Source organism: Balaenoptera musculus, chromosome 1, assembly GCF_009873245.2.
Source record: "Balaenoptera musculus isolate JJ_BM4_2016_0621 chromosome 1, mBalMus1.pri.v3, whole genome shotgun sequence".
NCBI lineage: Eukaryota > Metazoa > Chordata > Mammalia > Artiodactyla > Balaenopteridae > Balaenoptera > Balaenoptera musculus.
Genome location: NC_045785.1, coordinates 142,393,626 through 142,411,404, shown reverse-complemented (window position 1 = coordinate 142,411,404; position 17,779 = coordinate 142,393,626). Strand labels below are relative to the sequence as shown.

Here is a 17,779-nt window from a genome sequence, read left to right as displayed (position 1 = left end):
CATATTTTTGTTTAAACTGGTATCTGTTATGGAAGTATACACTTAAGTGTATTGGAAAATCAAATGAATAGAAACCAGTGACATTCTATTACAAAGGCCAACAGAATCTCCAAATTTGGGAATTCTATGGATGCGTGTAAGTGACACTGTAAAACTCCCTTTGTTCTGTTTTGGGCTATTTTGTTTTCTCATCAGTTTAGAACTTCAGGCCTTAAAAACAGAGCATGAATAAATGTTGGTTAGTGTGGTGTGCCTGGGCAAACTGGTGTAAAAATATTGCCTAGTGCTATGTCTCCTTGATCTCACTCTTCCACCTACTCAAATCCTATTTTAAGGATAACTTCTTTCAAAAGAACTTCCTAGACAGAGTGACTGTAACTCGCTAAGTTCCTATCTTATTCTTCCAGAACTGTCTCTTTGTTATCTAAACAGCCTTTATCTTTATTCTCTTCTACTTGCCCTTTTGTTTCTTTCTGACTTCTTGTTCTATCTCCTTCTCTCTCCAAAGTTTCCTTTACTTTTATTAACCTCTCCCCACCCCCGACTTATGCTGAGATGAGGTGGAAGGGGGATGGATAGAAATTAACATTCTGATAGAATATTAATACACAATGTAATAATTTGGAACTTAGGAAAATTCATGGAAAATAGCACAGCTGGGGGAGTGCAGGTTTCAGTCTGCTTGCTTTACATGTATTTTTTTTGGCTCCTTCTGAGCTGCAAGGACTCAGTGGTCTTGACCATGTTTTATCCTTTCTACAGTGCAGTGTCGTTTCATACAGACCACAAAGAATAACAGAATTTCACTGTTTCCAGTTCAATCCTTGTCTGATGTATAAATCATCTCTATAATCACCTTGCAAATGGTTACTTGATCTTGGATTCTCTTATACAAATTCATTTAATGATAGAAGAGTGGTATGTAAACTATTTTACATGTAGCTACTCAGCGAGATATTGATGACTTCAAAATGCCTTAGGACATGCTTATGTTAGATGAAAATAGTTGAAAGCACATTTATTATGATAACTATTAAAACCAAAAATTGAATATATGCATGTTGTAAAAACTGTTTTAGGAACTGCGAGTGATTTTTTTAATTCTTATTTTTCCAAATGTTCAGTAATATATATATATATTACTTTTATGATTAATAAAAGCTTCCAGAGTGGATAAAACAAGGAAGATGACCCTCATACCCTGCGGTGTGTCTCTTGCTTCTGGCCCTGGTGATAACATCCACCTCCAGCTCTCTTTTGGTTCCGACTTTGGATTTTAAGCTTTTGTTTCTACTGATAGGAAATAAATTTACACTTTCAATAGAACAAGAAAAAAGCTGTACACTTCATTAGTCTGTATAAAAATAGTTTTGACATGCCATGGCATTATCCCTAAATAGAAGGGAAGTCTTGGGAAGGTAAGCGAGATGTTTACTTTTAGAGGTGCTTTCTAAAATCTGGTATGTGGAAACTGCTTCCTGTAGGTAATACTATCCTTTCTAAGCTGTAAGAATTAAGCTTTTTGTGTTTTTTACAAAAAGGACTCTTCTTTATAAGAAGTTTCTAATTAATGTGTGGTTAAACTTAGGTAATGCATTATTTGGAAACACACGCTAAGGACTTTGGAAGCCTATTTAAGATAGGAAATGTGTTTTCATTCAAATTGTTTCCAACAAAGACAAAACATTAAAAATGTACTGCATATTACCTTTCTGACTTAAAAGATATACTCTGGGGAAACCTTGAAAACTTCCTTCTTTACCAGACTCTAAATATAGAATGATGTAATCACCTGTGTTCTGTATAAAATATGCAAATGTACTGCTCCATCATTTTTCTACACATGAAATCAGAAATATATCTTTTAAAAAGGAAAAGATTATTGATGTTAGATTTAGAAATCTGACCTTTGTCAATACTTATTACAGTTCATTTAATTGTGGAATAAAATTTGGGGATTTATTTTTTTATTTTGGATTTATGTAGGTGCCTCTAATTTTCCTAGACAAAAAAAATAACCAAAAAAAAAAAAATGCCATCTCTGTATAACTATAGAATTTCTGAAAAACTAAGTTCATTTATCAAACTGGAGGCTAGAATGTATGAAATATTGGATATCAAATGATGAATATGCAAATTTACTTCTACGAAATGTAATCATCTTAAATAGTAGATAATAGCCCTTGATTTCTGAGATACGTGCAAATGTTGGACATAACTTGAATTTCCAATAAGGACGCAGTGGTTAGTCCATGTTTTCTCACAAAAGCGATCTCAACCATACAGGGTTTTACTTAAACTAAAACATATATATCCTTCACTGTAAGCAAGACCATAGTAGATTAATTTGCTATTAATAGTTTCCTGTTTATGGGCATTAACTTTATTTTTTTAATATTATTACTCTTTTTAACATCTTTATTGGAGTATAATCTCTTTACAATGTTGTGTTAGTTTCTGCTGTATAGCAAAGTGAATCAGTTATACGTATACATATATCCCCATATCCCCTCCCTCTTGCGTCTCCCTCCCACCCTCCCTATCCCACCCCTCTAGGGGGTCACAAAGCACTGAGCTGATCTCCCTGTGCTATGCGGCTGCTTCCCACTAGCTATCTGTTTTACATTTGGTAGTGTATATATGTCCATGCCACTCTCTCACTTCATCCCAGCTTACCCTTGCCCCTCCCCGTGTCCTCAAGTCCATTCATTACGTATGCATCTTTATTCCTCTCTTGCCCCTAGGTTCTTCAGAACCATTGTTTTCTTTTTTTAGATTCCATATATATGTGTTAGCATACGGCATTTGTTTTTCTCTTTCTGACTTACTTCACTCTGTATGACAGACTCTAGGTCCATCTACCTCACTACAAAAAACTCAATTTCATTTTTTTTATGGCTGAGTAATATTCCATTGTATATATGTGCCACATCGTCTTTATCCATTCATCTGTCGATGGACACTTAGGTTACTTCCATGTCCTGGCTATTGGAAATAGTGCTGCAGTGAACATTGTGGTACATGACTCTTTTTGAATTATGGTTTTCTCAGGGTATATGCCCAGTAGTGGGATTGCTGGGTCGTATGTTAGTTCTATTTTTAGTTTTTTAAGGAAGCTCCATACTGTTCTCCATAGTGGCTGTATCAATTTACGTTCCCACCAACAGTGCAAGAGGGTTCCCTTTTCTCCACACTCTCTCCAGCATTTGTTGTTTGTAGATTTTTTGATGATGGCCATTCTGACCAGTGTGAGGCGATACCTCATTGTAGTTTTGATTTGCATTTCTCTAATGATTAGTGATGTTGAGCATCCTTTCATGTGTTTGTTGGCCATCTGTATATTTTCTTTGGAGAAATGTCTATTTAGGTCTTCTGCCCATTTTTGGATTGGGTTGTTTGTTTTTCTGATATTGAGCTGCATGAGCTGCTTGTATATTTTGGAGATTAATCCTTTGTCAGTTGCTTCGTCTGCAAATATTTTCTCCCATTCTGAGGGTGGTCTTTTTGTCTTGTTTATGTTTTCCTTTGCTGTGCAAAAGCTTTTAAGTTTCATTAGGTCCCATTTGTTTATTTTTGTTTTTATTTCCATTTCTCTAGGAGGTGGGTCAAAAAGGATCTTGCTGTGATTTATGTCATAGAGTGTTCTGCCTATGTTTTCCTCTCAGAGTATTATAGTGTCTGACCTCACATTTAGATCTTTAATACATTTTGAGTTTCTTTTTGTGTATGGTGTTGGGGAGTGTTCTAATTTCATTCTTTTACATGTAGCTGTCCAGTTTCCCAATAAGCACCACTTATTGAAGAGGCTGTCTTTTCTCCATTGTATATTCTTGCCTCCTTTATCAAAGATGAGGTGACCATATGTGCGTGGCTTTATCTCTGGGCTTTCTATCCTGTTCCATTGGTCTATATTTCTGTTTTTGTGCCAGTACCATACTGTCTTGATTACTGTAGCTTTGTAGTATAGTCTGAAGTCAGGGAACTGGAGGAATAGGGAGCCTAATTCCTCCAGCTCCATTTTTCTTTCTCAAGATTGCTTTGGTATTCGGAGTCTTTTGTGTTTCCGTACAAATTGTGAAAATTTTTGTTCTAGTTCTGTGAAAAATGCCATTGGTAGTTTGATAGGGATTGCACTGAATCTGTAGATTGCTTTGGGTAGTATAGTCATTTTCACAATGTTGATTCTTCCAATCCAGGAACATGGTATATCTCTCCATCTGTTTGCGTCATCTTTAATTTCTTTCATAAGTGTCTTATAGTTTTCTGCATACAGGTCTTTTGTCTCCTTAGGTAGGTTTATGCCTAGGTATTTTATTCGTTTTGTTGCAGTGGTAAATGGGAGTGTTTCCTTAATTTCTCTTTCAGATTTTTCATCATTAGTGTATAGGAATGCAGGAGATTTCTGTGCATTAATTTTGTACCCTGCTACTTTACCAACTTCATTGATTAGCTCTAATAGTTTTCTGGTAGCATCTTTAGGATTCTCTGTGTATAGGATCATGTCATCTGCAAACAGTGACAGCTTTACTTCTTCTTTTCCAATTTGGATTCCTTTTATTTCTTTTTCTTCTCTGATTGCTGTGGCTAAAACTTCCAAAACTATGTTGAATAATAGCGGTGAGAGTGGACAACCTTGTCTTGTTCCTGATCTTGGAGGAAATGGTTTCAGTTTTTCACCATTGAGAACGATGTTGGCTGTGGGTTTGTCATATATGGCCTTTATTATGTTGAGGTAAGTTCCCTCTATGCCTACTTTCTGGAGGGTTTTTAACATAAATGGGTGTTGAATTTTGTCGAAAGCTTTTTCTGCATCTATTGAGATGATCATGTGGTGTTTATCCTTCAATTTGTTAATCACATTGATTGATTTGCATATATTGAAGAATCCTTGCATTCCTGGGATTAACCTCACTTGATCATGGTGTATGATCCTTTTAATGTGCTGTTGAATTCTGTTTGCTAGTATTTTGTTGAGGATTTTTGCATCTATGTTCATCAGTGATATTGGCCTGTAGTTTTCTTTCCTTGTGACATCTTTGTCTGGTTTTGGTATCAGGGTGATGGTGGCCTTGTAGAATGAGTTTGGAAGTATTCCTCTCTCTGCTATATTTTGGAAGAGTTTGAGAAGGATAGGTGTTAGCTCTTCTCTAAATGTTCCATAGAATTTGCCTGTGAAACCATCTGGTCCTGGGCTTTTGTTTGTTGGAAGATTTTTAATGACAGTCTCAATTTCAGTGCTTGTGATTGGTCAATTTATATTTTCTATTTCTTCCCGGTTCAGTCTCAGAAGGTTGTGCTTTTCTAAGAATTTGTCCATTTCTTCCAGGTTGTCCATTTTATTGGCATATAGTTGCTTGTAGTAATCTCTCATGAGTCTTTGTATTTCTGCAGTGTCAGTTGTTACTTCTCCTTTTTCATTTCTAATTCTGTTGATTTGAGTCTTCTTTTTTTTCTTGGTGAGTCTGGCTAATGGTCTGTCAATTTTGTTTTTCTTCTCATAGAACCAGCTTTTAGTGTTATTGATCTTTGCTATCATTTCCTTCATTTCTTTTTCACTTATTTCTGATCTGATATTTTTAAAAGGGCAGCGGCTTAAGAAGAATCCACCTGCTTTCTTTTTTTTTTTTTTCCTAAAGATTTATTGATTGATTGATTGATTGATTGCTATGTTGGGTCTTCGTTTCTGTGCGAGGGCTTTCTCTAGCTGCGGCAAGTGGGGGCCACTCTTCATCGCGGTGCGCGGGCCTCTCACTATCGCGGCCTCTCTTGTTGCGGAGCACAGGCTCCAGACGCGCAGGCTCAGCAGTTGTGGTTCACGGGCACAGTTGCTCCACGGCATGTGGGATCCTCCCAGACCAGGGCTCAAACCCGTGTCCCCTGCATTAGCAGGCAGATTCTCAACCACTGCGCCACCAGGGAAGCCCCCTCTGATCTGATCTTTATGATTCCTTTTCTTCTGCTAACTTTGGGGTTTTTTTTTGTTCTTCTTTATCTAATTGATTGAGGTGTAAAGTTCGGTTGTTTATTTGCAATGTTTCTTGTTTCTTGAGGTAGGATTGTATTGCTATAAACGTCCCTCTTAGAACTGCTTTTGCTGCATTGCATAGGTTTTGGGTCATTGTGTTTTCACTGTCATTTGTTTCTAGGTATTTTTTGATTTCCTCTTTGATTTCTTCAGTGATCTCTTGGTTATTTAGTAGCGTATTGTTTAGCCTCCATGTGTTTGTATTTTTTACAGTTTTTTTACTGTAATTAATATCTAGTCTCATAGCATTGTGGTCAGAAAAGATACTTGATATAATTTCAGTTTTCTTAAATATACCGAGGCTTGTTTTGTGGCCTTGTATGTGATCCCTCCTGTGGAATGTTCCATGTGCACTTGAAAAGAATGTGTGGCTACACGGCTCAGAACAAAATGGAGAAAAAGAAAGAAAGAAAAATAAATAAAATAAAATTAAATAATAAAGTGATTAAAATATTAAAAAATTATTTAATAAAAAAATTTTAAAGTAATTGAAAAAAACAGAAGAGAGCAACTAAACCAATAAGCAAATACACCAATGATAAGAAGTGCTAAAAACTATACTACGATTAATTTAAAAATTGAAACTAGTCAGTCGCATACAGCAAACCCCAAGTCTACAGTTGCTCCCAAAGTCCACCGCAGCAATTTTGGGATGATTCGTTGTCTCTTCAGGTATTCCACAGGTGCAGGGTACGTCAAGTTAATTGTGGAGATTTAATCCACTGCTCCTGAGGCTGCAAAGAGAAATTTCTCTTTCTCTTCTTTGTTTGTACATCTCCTGTGGTTCAGCTTTGGATTTGGCCCTGCTTCTGCATATAGATCGCCCTCTGGCATCTGTTCTTCGCCCAGAAAGAAGGGGCTTAAAGGAGCAGCTGATTAGGGGACTCTGGCTCACTCAGGCCGGGAGGAGGGAGGGGTACGGAATGCAGGGTGAGTCTGCGGCCACAGAGGCCAGTGTGAGGTTGCAACAACCTGAGGGGCGCCGTGTGTTCTCCCGGGGAAGTTGTCCCTGGATCACGGGACCCTGGCAGGGGTGGGCTGCACAGGCTCCTGGGAGGGGAGGTGTGGATAGTGACCTGTGCTTGCACACAGGCTTCTTGGTGGCTGCAGCAGCAGCCTTAGCATCTCACGGTCATCTCTGGTGTCTGCGCTGATAGCTGTGGCTCACGCCTGTCTCCGGAGCTCATTTAGGCGGTGCTCTGAATCCCCTCTCTTCACGCACCCCAAAACAATGGTCTCTTGCCTCTTAGGCAGTTCCAAACTTTTTCCCGGACTCCCTCCTGGCTAGCTGTGGTGCACTAGCCCCCTTCAGGCTGTGTTCACCTAGCCTACCCCAGTCCTCTCCCTGGGCTCTGATCTCTGAAGCCTGAGCCTCAGCTCCCAGCCCCCACCCGCCCCAGCTGGTGAGCAGACAGGCCTCTCAGGCTGGTGAGTGCTGGTTGGCACCGATCCTCTGTGCGGGAATCTCTCCACTTTGCCCTCTGCACCCCTGTTGCTGCGCTCTCCTCTGTAGCTCTGAAGCTTCCCCCCCGCCACCCCCCATCTCTACCAGTGAAGGGGCTTCCTAGTGTGTGGAAACTTTTTCTCCTTCACAGCTCCCTCCCAGAGGTGCAGGTCCCGTCCCTATTTTTTCTTTTTTTCTTTTGCCCTACCAAGGTACGTGGGGAGTTTCTTGCCTTTTGGGAAGTCTGAGGTCTTCTGCCAGCGTTCAGTAGGTGTTCTGTAGGAGTTGTTCCCCATGTAGATGTATTTTTGATGTATTTGTGGGGAGGAAGTTGATCTCCACATCTTACTCCTCCTCCATCTTGAAGGTCCTCCTCATATTAACTTTAATTCTGCAGTAATAAGTGTTGCACTCAGTGAAAGCATGTTTTTACACACTGTTAATGAAAACATAAATACCATTCTCTTGTATGCTAATATGGAATTGCTATTTTATAGGCCAAAAACTGCTTGGATATTGGCAATTTTACATGGTTCAACCAGTATTATTAGCTGAGAGCTACTACTGGAATATTTTTGTGGGGCAGTATGCTAATATGGTATGGTTTTTAGGAAGTTGTTTGCTTCCTCGTTGGATTGTCAACAGTCCCAGTTGATACTCTGACAGAAGTATTTGACAGAAATATTATCTCATGCAAGGAAGCCTATAGCACTGCTTTAGTCTCCAGAATACCAAGAAAGGACACAAATGTGAAGAAGATGGTTTTGGTTTCTGGGGATTTTTCTCAGTGGTACAAAGGATGTTATGGGCTGCCTTTGTATGTAAGTTTGCAATGAAGCCCTATAATGCTACTTCTTGGCTGAACTTAATAGGTATAATGGCCCAAGAAGCAGCCCCAGTGATTAGGACTACAATATGTCACTGACATTAGAAGAGAAGCTTCTTCTGCAAAAGATGTCTATAAATAACATTTAAGACAAATATGTTTGGCTAATAAAGATTTTCTGAAAAGCACCTAGGAAATGGATAAACAAATGTGACTACTCATTGATTCAAATATGCTGATCAAGGTTGCCTAGGATCTCCCAGTGCTGTATTTGAATTCTGAGCCTGTAAGAGTAAGGGCCATCTTGAGACACTCTCTGGTTTTATTAGCAGCACTTTTCAGAGCAGTTCACATCATCTGGCATTAGGTAATCATGATGTTGCTGCATAGCCAGAAGGTTAAGGATAAGATGCATAAGGACCCTGCAGCCTTTAGCAACAGTCTTCAAACATTCCTGCGTATTATTGACAGTTGATGATGATTTTTTGTGGTGTAACAATAAATAGCAGTGATACCTACATAACATCTTCCCACAAAGTCATTTGGCAATAAGAGCATCATTATTTTGCTTTCCTTATTATGCATTCTTCACGTCAAGATAGTCTTGTTTATATGGTTGAAATGGTCAGATACAGTGTTGTGAATGTGTGATTTGACTTCTTTCCTAAAGGCTAGCCTCCACTCAGGATGAAATTAGTTCTTCCACAAGGAAATAGTGACCAAAAAAGATATAAAATTGTGTCTTACAGAAATTTGGCAAGAGAATACTTGTTCCCCTTTGAGGAACTGTATAATTATACAGATATCAGTATAATTATAATTGGATTTAGCTACTATATCAATTTATTTGAAATAATGTCCTTTTTCAGAGGAGAAGAAATGAGATCAATCTTAAATATCCAGTTAAAAGAAGTTGTCATTGAACCAGTTACACATACATCTCTGATGTAGCCCTGTTAGATGCCAGTGCCTTGTACCTGAAGTTTAGAATTCTTATATCACTTAAAAATTTCAAATTATTAATGTGACCCTACTTTTAGGATTATAGGTATGATAGCATATTTTAATGAAATCTTGGTTATGATGTTAACAGAGGAGGAATTCATGGAAGCAATTCAGAACAGTCTGTATTGTTCTGGTGAACATGAACATCTGAGCATCTGAGCAAAGGGAAAAAAACCCATGAAATCAGAACTTGTATTTTAAGATCCACAATATAACCTACTCTGAAAATAATATATTCTTCAGGCCTTCCCCGGGGTTACTTACTTTATAATATCTTTTCCTTCAATGAAAAAATAGCTAGTCAAGTACTTTATAACACATGCTAAAGTTGTTCCGAGGCATTGGACACACAGGAAAATTTTAATGATTGTCATTGATTGTCTTGAGTTCCAAGGCTATACTAGTCTCTTACAATTACAAATAAGTGTGTCTTGTTGTTCGGTGTTAAAACTCGATATAGTTCCAAAACACCAGATGACATCGAGACAGAAACTTCTTACAATTCAAGAATACACAAATTCACATTAGAACTCAGTGAACTTTGATTCTAAAGCCATCATTGTCATGGAAACCAAGATTTTTTATAATTACTTTTATGAGTAATTTATCCTTTATCCTCTCTAGAACTATAAGCCTCTCAGAGCTCTATTTCTTAAGTTTAAACTCCTATTCTTGACTAGAATCGTGTATCCAATTGCCTTTCCTTAATGTACATTCTATGATTGTCAATTAACTGAAAAGCAAAAATTGAGTGTGAATCCAATCAAGGTTATTTTATACTATTTCTATTGTATGTTAAATTTGGAAGTCCTCCCTTAATCAATACTTCAGGATTAAATGACTAGGATCCCACATTCTCTTTACCCTAACCTAAAAAATTCAACTTATTCATAAATTATGAACATGACTTGATTGTCCACAAAAGTTGCAGTTAGTGGAAAAGTGCATTTTTATTACAGATGAAGTGATTGTTACTTTAATCATATAACACGGCACATACAGAAACAGTTCTCATGAAGACATTTGTTAAGTGCTCTGATGGCCTGAATTGACGTTGAAATTGTAGGGACTCTTAGATATGTCAGTGCACTTGTCAAGGGCATCCAATTTCCTGTGGATGTTGACCAGGGGACCTAGTACAAAAATATAAAATAGGGCTTCCCTGGTGGCACAGTGGTTAAGAATCCACCTGCCAATGCATGGGACACAGGTTCGAGCCCTGGTCTGGGAAGATCCCACATGCCGCGGAGCAACTAAGCCTGTGTGCCACAACTACTGAGCCTGTGCTCTAGAGCCCGTGAGCCACAACTACTGAGCCCACATGCCTCAACTACTGAAGCCCACGTGCCTAGAGCCCGTGCTCCACAACAAGAAAAGCCACCGCAATGAGAAGCCCGCGCACCACAATGAAGAGTAGCCCCCGCTCTCCGCAGCTAGAGAAAAACCTGCATACAGCAACAAAGACCCAACGCAGCCAAATAAATAAATAAATAGATAGATAGATAGATAAATAAATAAATAATCCTCTTTAAAAATAGAAATTTACAAGAATCTTCCAGAGAAAGGACCTCACGGTAGACTCATTCTCATAGTGATTTGACATATTCCTGGTTCCATCTCAAGCCTCTGTTGCAATAATCACAGCTCTGTGATAACTATTTACAACCCACACATTGCCAGACATTACTGTCTCTAAGTCTACATTTGCTTCTTTTGGGTTTAAATAATTTGTGGAACTTATCCAAATGTCTGGGTAATGCTGAACCTCGTCACTGACAAGCAAAAGAATAGGCTAAAATGATGATGCTGGCTATGGAGGCTATATTAGGTCAATTGTTGGAGGAATTAGCTTGCTTCTACTAAATAAAATAATTTTACTTAATTGGGTGGAGTCTAAAGACATGCCTTATCTTTTCTCATCTGTACCATCCATGTTTTCACTTCTCTGTTGTTTCCCCATTGTCTAGCACCATAAAAAATTGATAAATATTTTTTTGAATAAATGAATGTGTTGAAGAAATGTCTATAAAATATAAAAATATACTTTTTAATTAAAGTACAGTTGGCATACAGTATTATGTTATTTTCAGGTATACAACATAGTGATTCAACATTTAAATACATTACAGAATAATCGTCATGATAAATCTAGTAACCTTCTGTACCATACAAAATTATTACAGTGTTATTGACTATATTCCTTTTGCCATATATCACATCCCTATGACTTATTTATTTTATGAGGAAGTTTGTACTCTTAAACTCCTTTATTTATTTCACCCAGCTGCCTTCCCTTTCCCCTCTGACAACCACTAGTTTGTTCTCTGTATCTATGAGTTTATGTTTTGCTTTGTTTGTTTTGTTTTTTAGACTTCATATATAAGTGAAATCATATGGTTTTTGTCTTTTTCTGTCTGACTTATTTCACTTAACATAATACCCTTTAGGTCCATTCATGTTACAAATGGCAATATTTCATTCTTTTTGATGGCTGAGCAATATTCCATTATATATGTATCCATCTGTTGATGGATCCTTAGGTTGCTTCCATGTCTTGGCTATTGTAAATAATGTAGCACTGAACATAGGGGTACGTATCTTTTTGAATTAATGTTTTTCATGTTCTTTGGATAAATACCAAGAAGTGGAGTTGCTGGATTGTATGGTAGTTCTGTTTTTAATTTTTTGAGGACTCGCCATACTGTTTTTCCAGATTGGTTGCAGAAGCATATATTAGAATCTGTTTCCTATTAAGCCTGGCATTTAAGAGATTTATAAAATTCTAAAACAATGCCTCTCTTCTCACTAAATCTTTGCCTTGGAAACATAATTATTTTTCATAAAAGTATGTTAATTTATTTTAACATATAATGGGCTTATTGTAATTTTTACATGAATTAATCAAAACATTTTGAAAGTTAGAAATTCAAAAATATAAATAACAATAGTTACAACTCACATTCCAATGCTCCTTGATGTCTACAATAATTTTTGAGACCATAAAGTGGTTCTGAGATAAAAAAATTTGAAAGTTGCTGGCTCAAAGAATGGGCAATATATACTTGTGTATACAACAGCAATAACCAGTTATAATATAAAATGGAAAAAAAGTAAAATATCTAAAAATAACCTTACAGTCCTATGTGGAGTATAACAAAAAATGGTCTATTTCAGAATATGAAAGGAGACTCAGTAAATGGAGATTCACACCATGTTCTTTGATGGGAAGTTTCACTATTATAATAGTGCTCATTTTTCTTAATTAATTTATAGATTTCACATATATCCAAACAACAGAAATATATTAAACCTGTGAAAATGAAAATTTCTATAAAATTTAACTAAATGATTCCTAAGTTTATGCAAGAATAATAGGTTAGTAACTGCAAAAAAACATTTTTCAAAGAAGGATAATCAGGGAGACCTGCCTTATCTGATATTATATTTACAGTAGAGAGTCAAATAATCAGTTATCTCAAAACCAGCTTCATTGTGTGTTGTGCATATATGTGTATATATGTGTATTTGTGTGCATTTAATATATGATAAAGGAAACATTAGTGTTCAACTTCACTCATTAAAGGATACGTAAATGTAAACAATTCTTATCAGTTTAGTAAAGATAAAATATTAATATCAGAGGTAATAGTATTGCTAAGCATTTGTAAATTGCTGGGGGGCAATTATAAATTGTAACAACCTTCTTGGATAGCTACTTGCTACTATACATCAAGTGCTTTAAAATATTCATAATCTTCAATGTGGCAAATTTATTTCTAGCAATCTCTCCCACAAAAATATTCAGAAATGAAAAAATATTTATATGCAAATGTGTTCATAGCAGCACTTTTTATAATAAGACAAATTTTAGAACAGCATTTATGTCTACATATTGGGCAATGATTAAGTAAATATGGTAATGACAAGGAAAACCGCATATAGAATAATATTAAATAAAAATAGAGAATACATTTCATATGGTTCATAAATCCAGCTATGTAAAATGTGTAGCGGAATGCCAGGAGCAGATACCTTAATACATTAACAGTGGTTGTCTCTGAATTCTGGAATTATGAAAAATTTTTATTATCCTCTTTATGCCTTGCTGTATTTTCCTAAGTTTTTAAAATAATGAATATATATCATTGTTAAAGTAAATAAAAACATTACAATTCAATTAACTGTTGAAGTTTCAATTAATAGTTTAAGACGAGTCAGACAACAGATTTTATATTGCATTTCAGCTCTGGATTACCTGTTCTTTTACATCTGACAGTAACTTCAGATAGGTACTGTCATTAACTTACATGTCATTTACATGTCATTAACTTCAGATAGTGCCTCCATTTTCACAGTGTAGTTTTTGTGTATTTGCTAATAAACTATATAACTTTAAACAAGTCACTTTACCTTTCTTGGTCTTTAATTTCCTTGCCTATCAAATGAAGGTCCTTCCAATTTTAAAATCTGGAAATTAAGTGATAAAGATTTAAAAACTGTATTTCCAACAGAAATGTCTTTTGCCACCATATATATGTCTCTCTTTTACTACACATTTTCTCCTAACTTATTCTCTTCTATGTTTGTGTTTCTGGAGCTCCCTCTTCCCTTCCTAAGATCTGATGATTGAAAAGGGATTATAATATCATCTTTCTGCCTGTCTCCCAGTACTACTCAAAGCAGCATCCAGATTCTAGTGTTCCTATATGAATATTGTTGACTGTCATCTACAGGTCATTGATGATACTCATTGTCATAGAATTTATAAAAATCTGTAGAGATTCTAAGAATCTCGATGTAAATGAACTGACTCAAGCTTGATGATGAAGTGCTGTTGTCTGTTCCTTGTCATTTTAGCCTGTTTTGTTGGACCTTACTGATATTATACTCTCTACTGCTATACACAACCCAGGCTTAGATACCTGTGTTTACCATTCAAAATGACTAGCACTTTGGAAATACTTGTTTTTTTGATGAAGCTATTATATAGTATTTAAATTGTAGTTTGCAATCTGATATTTTAACTCTGTGGTGCTTACTAAAAATTATTGCTATATTTAGTTGTTAATTCAAATAAGTTGCTAAATATGGTACTGGATGATGATATGAATGCATATCATAACACAATATGATAAGCTTTATGCAGATTCATTCACTCGATATCAAATATAATTTTCTTATAATTTAATGTATTAAATTCTTTAGTGTAAAATTTTAATCTATATTGTATACTTTAAATGGAAAAGCAAACCTCAGAGTTGATGCTCTTTGTCTAATTGGTCATCTGGGGTGGAATATATGCTGTTTGATGCCTCCATGTGATTCATGTGTACTGATAAATTTCTTTTTAAACTTGCAGCAAATAGTGGCAGCAATAAATGCAGGGATTATACCTTTAGGAAACACCTCCAATCAAATCAGTCACTGGGATTTGGGAAGTTCCTTCTTCTTTGCTGGCACTGTTATTACAACCATAGGTAGGAGACAACTTATTTTGTTTTTTAATTTTGGTACAGCTTGTGAGCTAAAATTCACTTGTTTGAATTTTTTTACAGTTGGTCAAAATGGTCTACTTAAGGTAGAAAACTAGATTTTAGTAAATTGATTTTGAAAAGAGAGTTTAAAGGTTTGAACAAAGGAATGATGGAAATGAATTAGTTATTGTTTCAGAATACTGAGTTGTTTAAAATCCATGTGAAACTCAAGAGCAGTTCATTTGAGTCATTTGACTAAAGGATAAGAACATCAAGAAATAGCTTGAAATGATGATTTTTTGGGGGGACAAGTAGTTTAAAATTTTCCTGCATCTTTGATTCTTTAGTACAGAAAGAAACGATTTGAGTACAATTTTGACATTCTTTTCATGAAGTTCTTATTTGATATCACGTTCTTCAACTTGTAAAATTTAACATTTGAACAGATTGTTCCTATTCTTATATGCTTGTCTATTATGATTATTTCAGGCCTTTTTCATGCATTATGTTTTTCTAATAACACAAATGTATAAAAAATTAACACTGAAATATTAAGATTACAAAAAAATGAAAGTTTAAGCCCTTACCCTTTTACCTTTTAATCACATTGTATGTCATACTGTTAAAAAGGGTCACAGTGGAACATGGTCTCTTTTTTGGGATTGACTGTGCATCCACTCAGCACCCACTAGGCAGCAGAATGGGTACATGTAGATGACTTCTCTTCTGTTAGTTAGTCCTTCAGTGCCCAAGAAATATCCAGAGGATATAAATGCAGACCCCATAGTGAAAGCCATGCTTGCCATGCTGTGAGGATTGGGAGGAATTACAGCTGTCTTGTTTCATGGAAGGAGGTGGGTTTAAAGCATAATTTTCAATAAAGAGAAGGAAATTGACTCATCACAGTTATGAAGAAAATATGTGTGCAAAGGGAATTCTCCCACACATGCTTGTGATGAGATTTCCTCTCATGGGCTTGACCTCTGATTTGGGTGTGTGAATTAAGATTCTAAAAGTTTTAATTTTATTCTTCGATGTCATTGATAGATTATGAAGTGTATACAGTTTTCAAATGAGTACCTTATATCAAAGTCCTAAATAAGTGAACATGGACAATTTATGGATGAACTCTTGCTTAGAATTTTCCTTTGAGAGGAATTTGTAGTGTCCTGTCATTATGTGAATCCACTGTAATGCCTCTTTGTGCTGGAACACTTGCCAGTGAAATAAATACCTTAGCATGTTGATTTTTGCCTTTGTTAAGAAGTCAAAGAGCTATGTTTACTCTTACATCTCCATCAGCTAGGTCAAAAGTTGTGTGGCTGCGAAAATCTGGAAGAATGGCAAGCTTGATATCTAACCATAATAACAGGTTAACTTTGGAGCTTAGACATCTTGGCCATTTCTACTATGGAAATAACTGTTTATTGTGTAAACTACTTAGAGTCTGGAAGGAAAAAAAAGCTCACAGACTGAGTGAGAATGGTTTGCTTCTGCCCAATGAAAACTCAAATGTCCATGTTATAACTCATCATGACCACCACTAAATTATTCTCCAAGAGACTTAGTCATTATACAGACTTAGTGTTGCATCCTATGTTTATAAACAGTCTCATATTTTGAATCCCAAATTCAGTAAGTTTTGCAGACATATACTTCAACACATGAAAAAAATAAACTTATTACCAGCCTTACCCCCAAATTACAGCCATTAAGCACAGTAGCTGATTATTTAGGTTGTTTAGGTAGCTGCCTGACAGCCCAAATCTCTTACTGTTCTATCTCAGTCTTAGGTGGATTAAGTCATTCTAGGTTACTGACATTTACTCCATGATCTTCTACTCCTAGGTCAAGGCCATCTCCTCTGACCTTGGACTAGATTATGGTCTAGGGCAAGGTAAAAATTTTGGCCTCTTTCATAAGTCTCCATTTGAGAGATATCCAAGTCATTATTTAATAAAATTCAAAGTGTAATTATTAATATTGCTAATGATAATAATTGTGTGATCTTTGAAGTGGTTTTTAGAAATCATAGAAATTGTAACCTCTAGCACTAAGCTACACTGTATTAGCTGTTTAAAAAACAGAACTTGAGACAGTCTGGGAGAAAAAGTTGCAGTTGCTCTTGTAGGGTGTCTGATACAGGCAGTGCTTCATGGAGCTGCATTGGCTGAACTGTCCCAGAATTTTCTACTCAGTGTTAACAATTTGTCTAAGAAGCCAAAGTGACCCTTATTATTCATTAGAAATATGCCCATGAGAAGTTCAGTTATACAAAATAGAATATTAAAATTTAAGACCTAATTTTAGAGAATCTCTTCATATATCTACACACTGTTTTCAAAACCATACCCTTCCAAGCCCTTCACAAATTCCATTTCACAGTTGCACAGACTAACATCCATTCCTGACTATTCTTTTTCTCTCATTCCTTGCTTCCAGTTCATCAGTCAGTCCTGTTGGCTCTGCCTTTACAGTAGATCTATAATGTAACTACTGCTCACCATTCAAACTGCCACCATTTTGGTCCAAGCCAGCATCATCTCAGTGCCAGCATCCATGTAGAAAGAAACCTTCTTCTCAGAAATATTCTCTGGATTCCAACTCATTCAGAGCAAACACCATACCCCACTGCTTATCGCACCTAATAAGATGCAAGTTCTGGGATTCTTATGTGTTTGAGTCTTTTCTGTATCCTCAGTGCCTGACACATAGTGGGTGCTTAATAATTATTTTTGGAATTAAAAACAAATGGGGATTCTAAATGATATGAACTGCACCTTGTTGGAAATTACATAACACTAAATGGATAACTTATTACACTAAATTCTTAGGTCTTTAAACAGGCTTCATTACTAACTTTTTTTGTTTGTTCATTTACTTATTCAAAAAATAATAAAACATGATCAGTCTGCTACTATAAAGATAAAAGATAAATTACTTGAGCCCAGGTGGCACACAGACCAGTCAGGGAGGCCCGTGGGCAGATAGTCATTTACAATATA

At 36.1% G+C, this 17,779-nt stretch overlaps 1 protein-coding gene across 3 annotated transcripts in view; it reads left to right on the top strand.

Annotated features, from left to right (window-relative positions):
- Nucleotides 1-17,779, top strand: part of KCNK2 (potassium two pore domain channel subfamily K member 2) — a 172,420-nt gene that overhangs the window by 50,318 nt on the left and 104,323 nt on the right. For all 3 annotated transcript variants that reach the window (XM_036840082.1, XM_036839994.1, XM_036839913.1), the window contains exon 3: nucleotides 14,660-14,777. In XM_036840082.1, coding sequence (XP_036695977.1) covers nucleotides 14,660-14,777 — 118 coding nt within the window. The remainder of the gene's footprint in view (nucleotides 1-14,659; nucleotides 14,778-17,779) is intronic.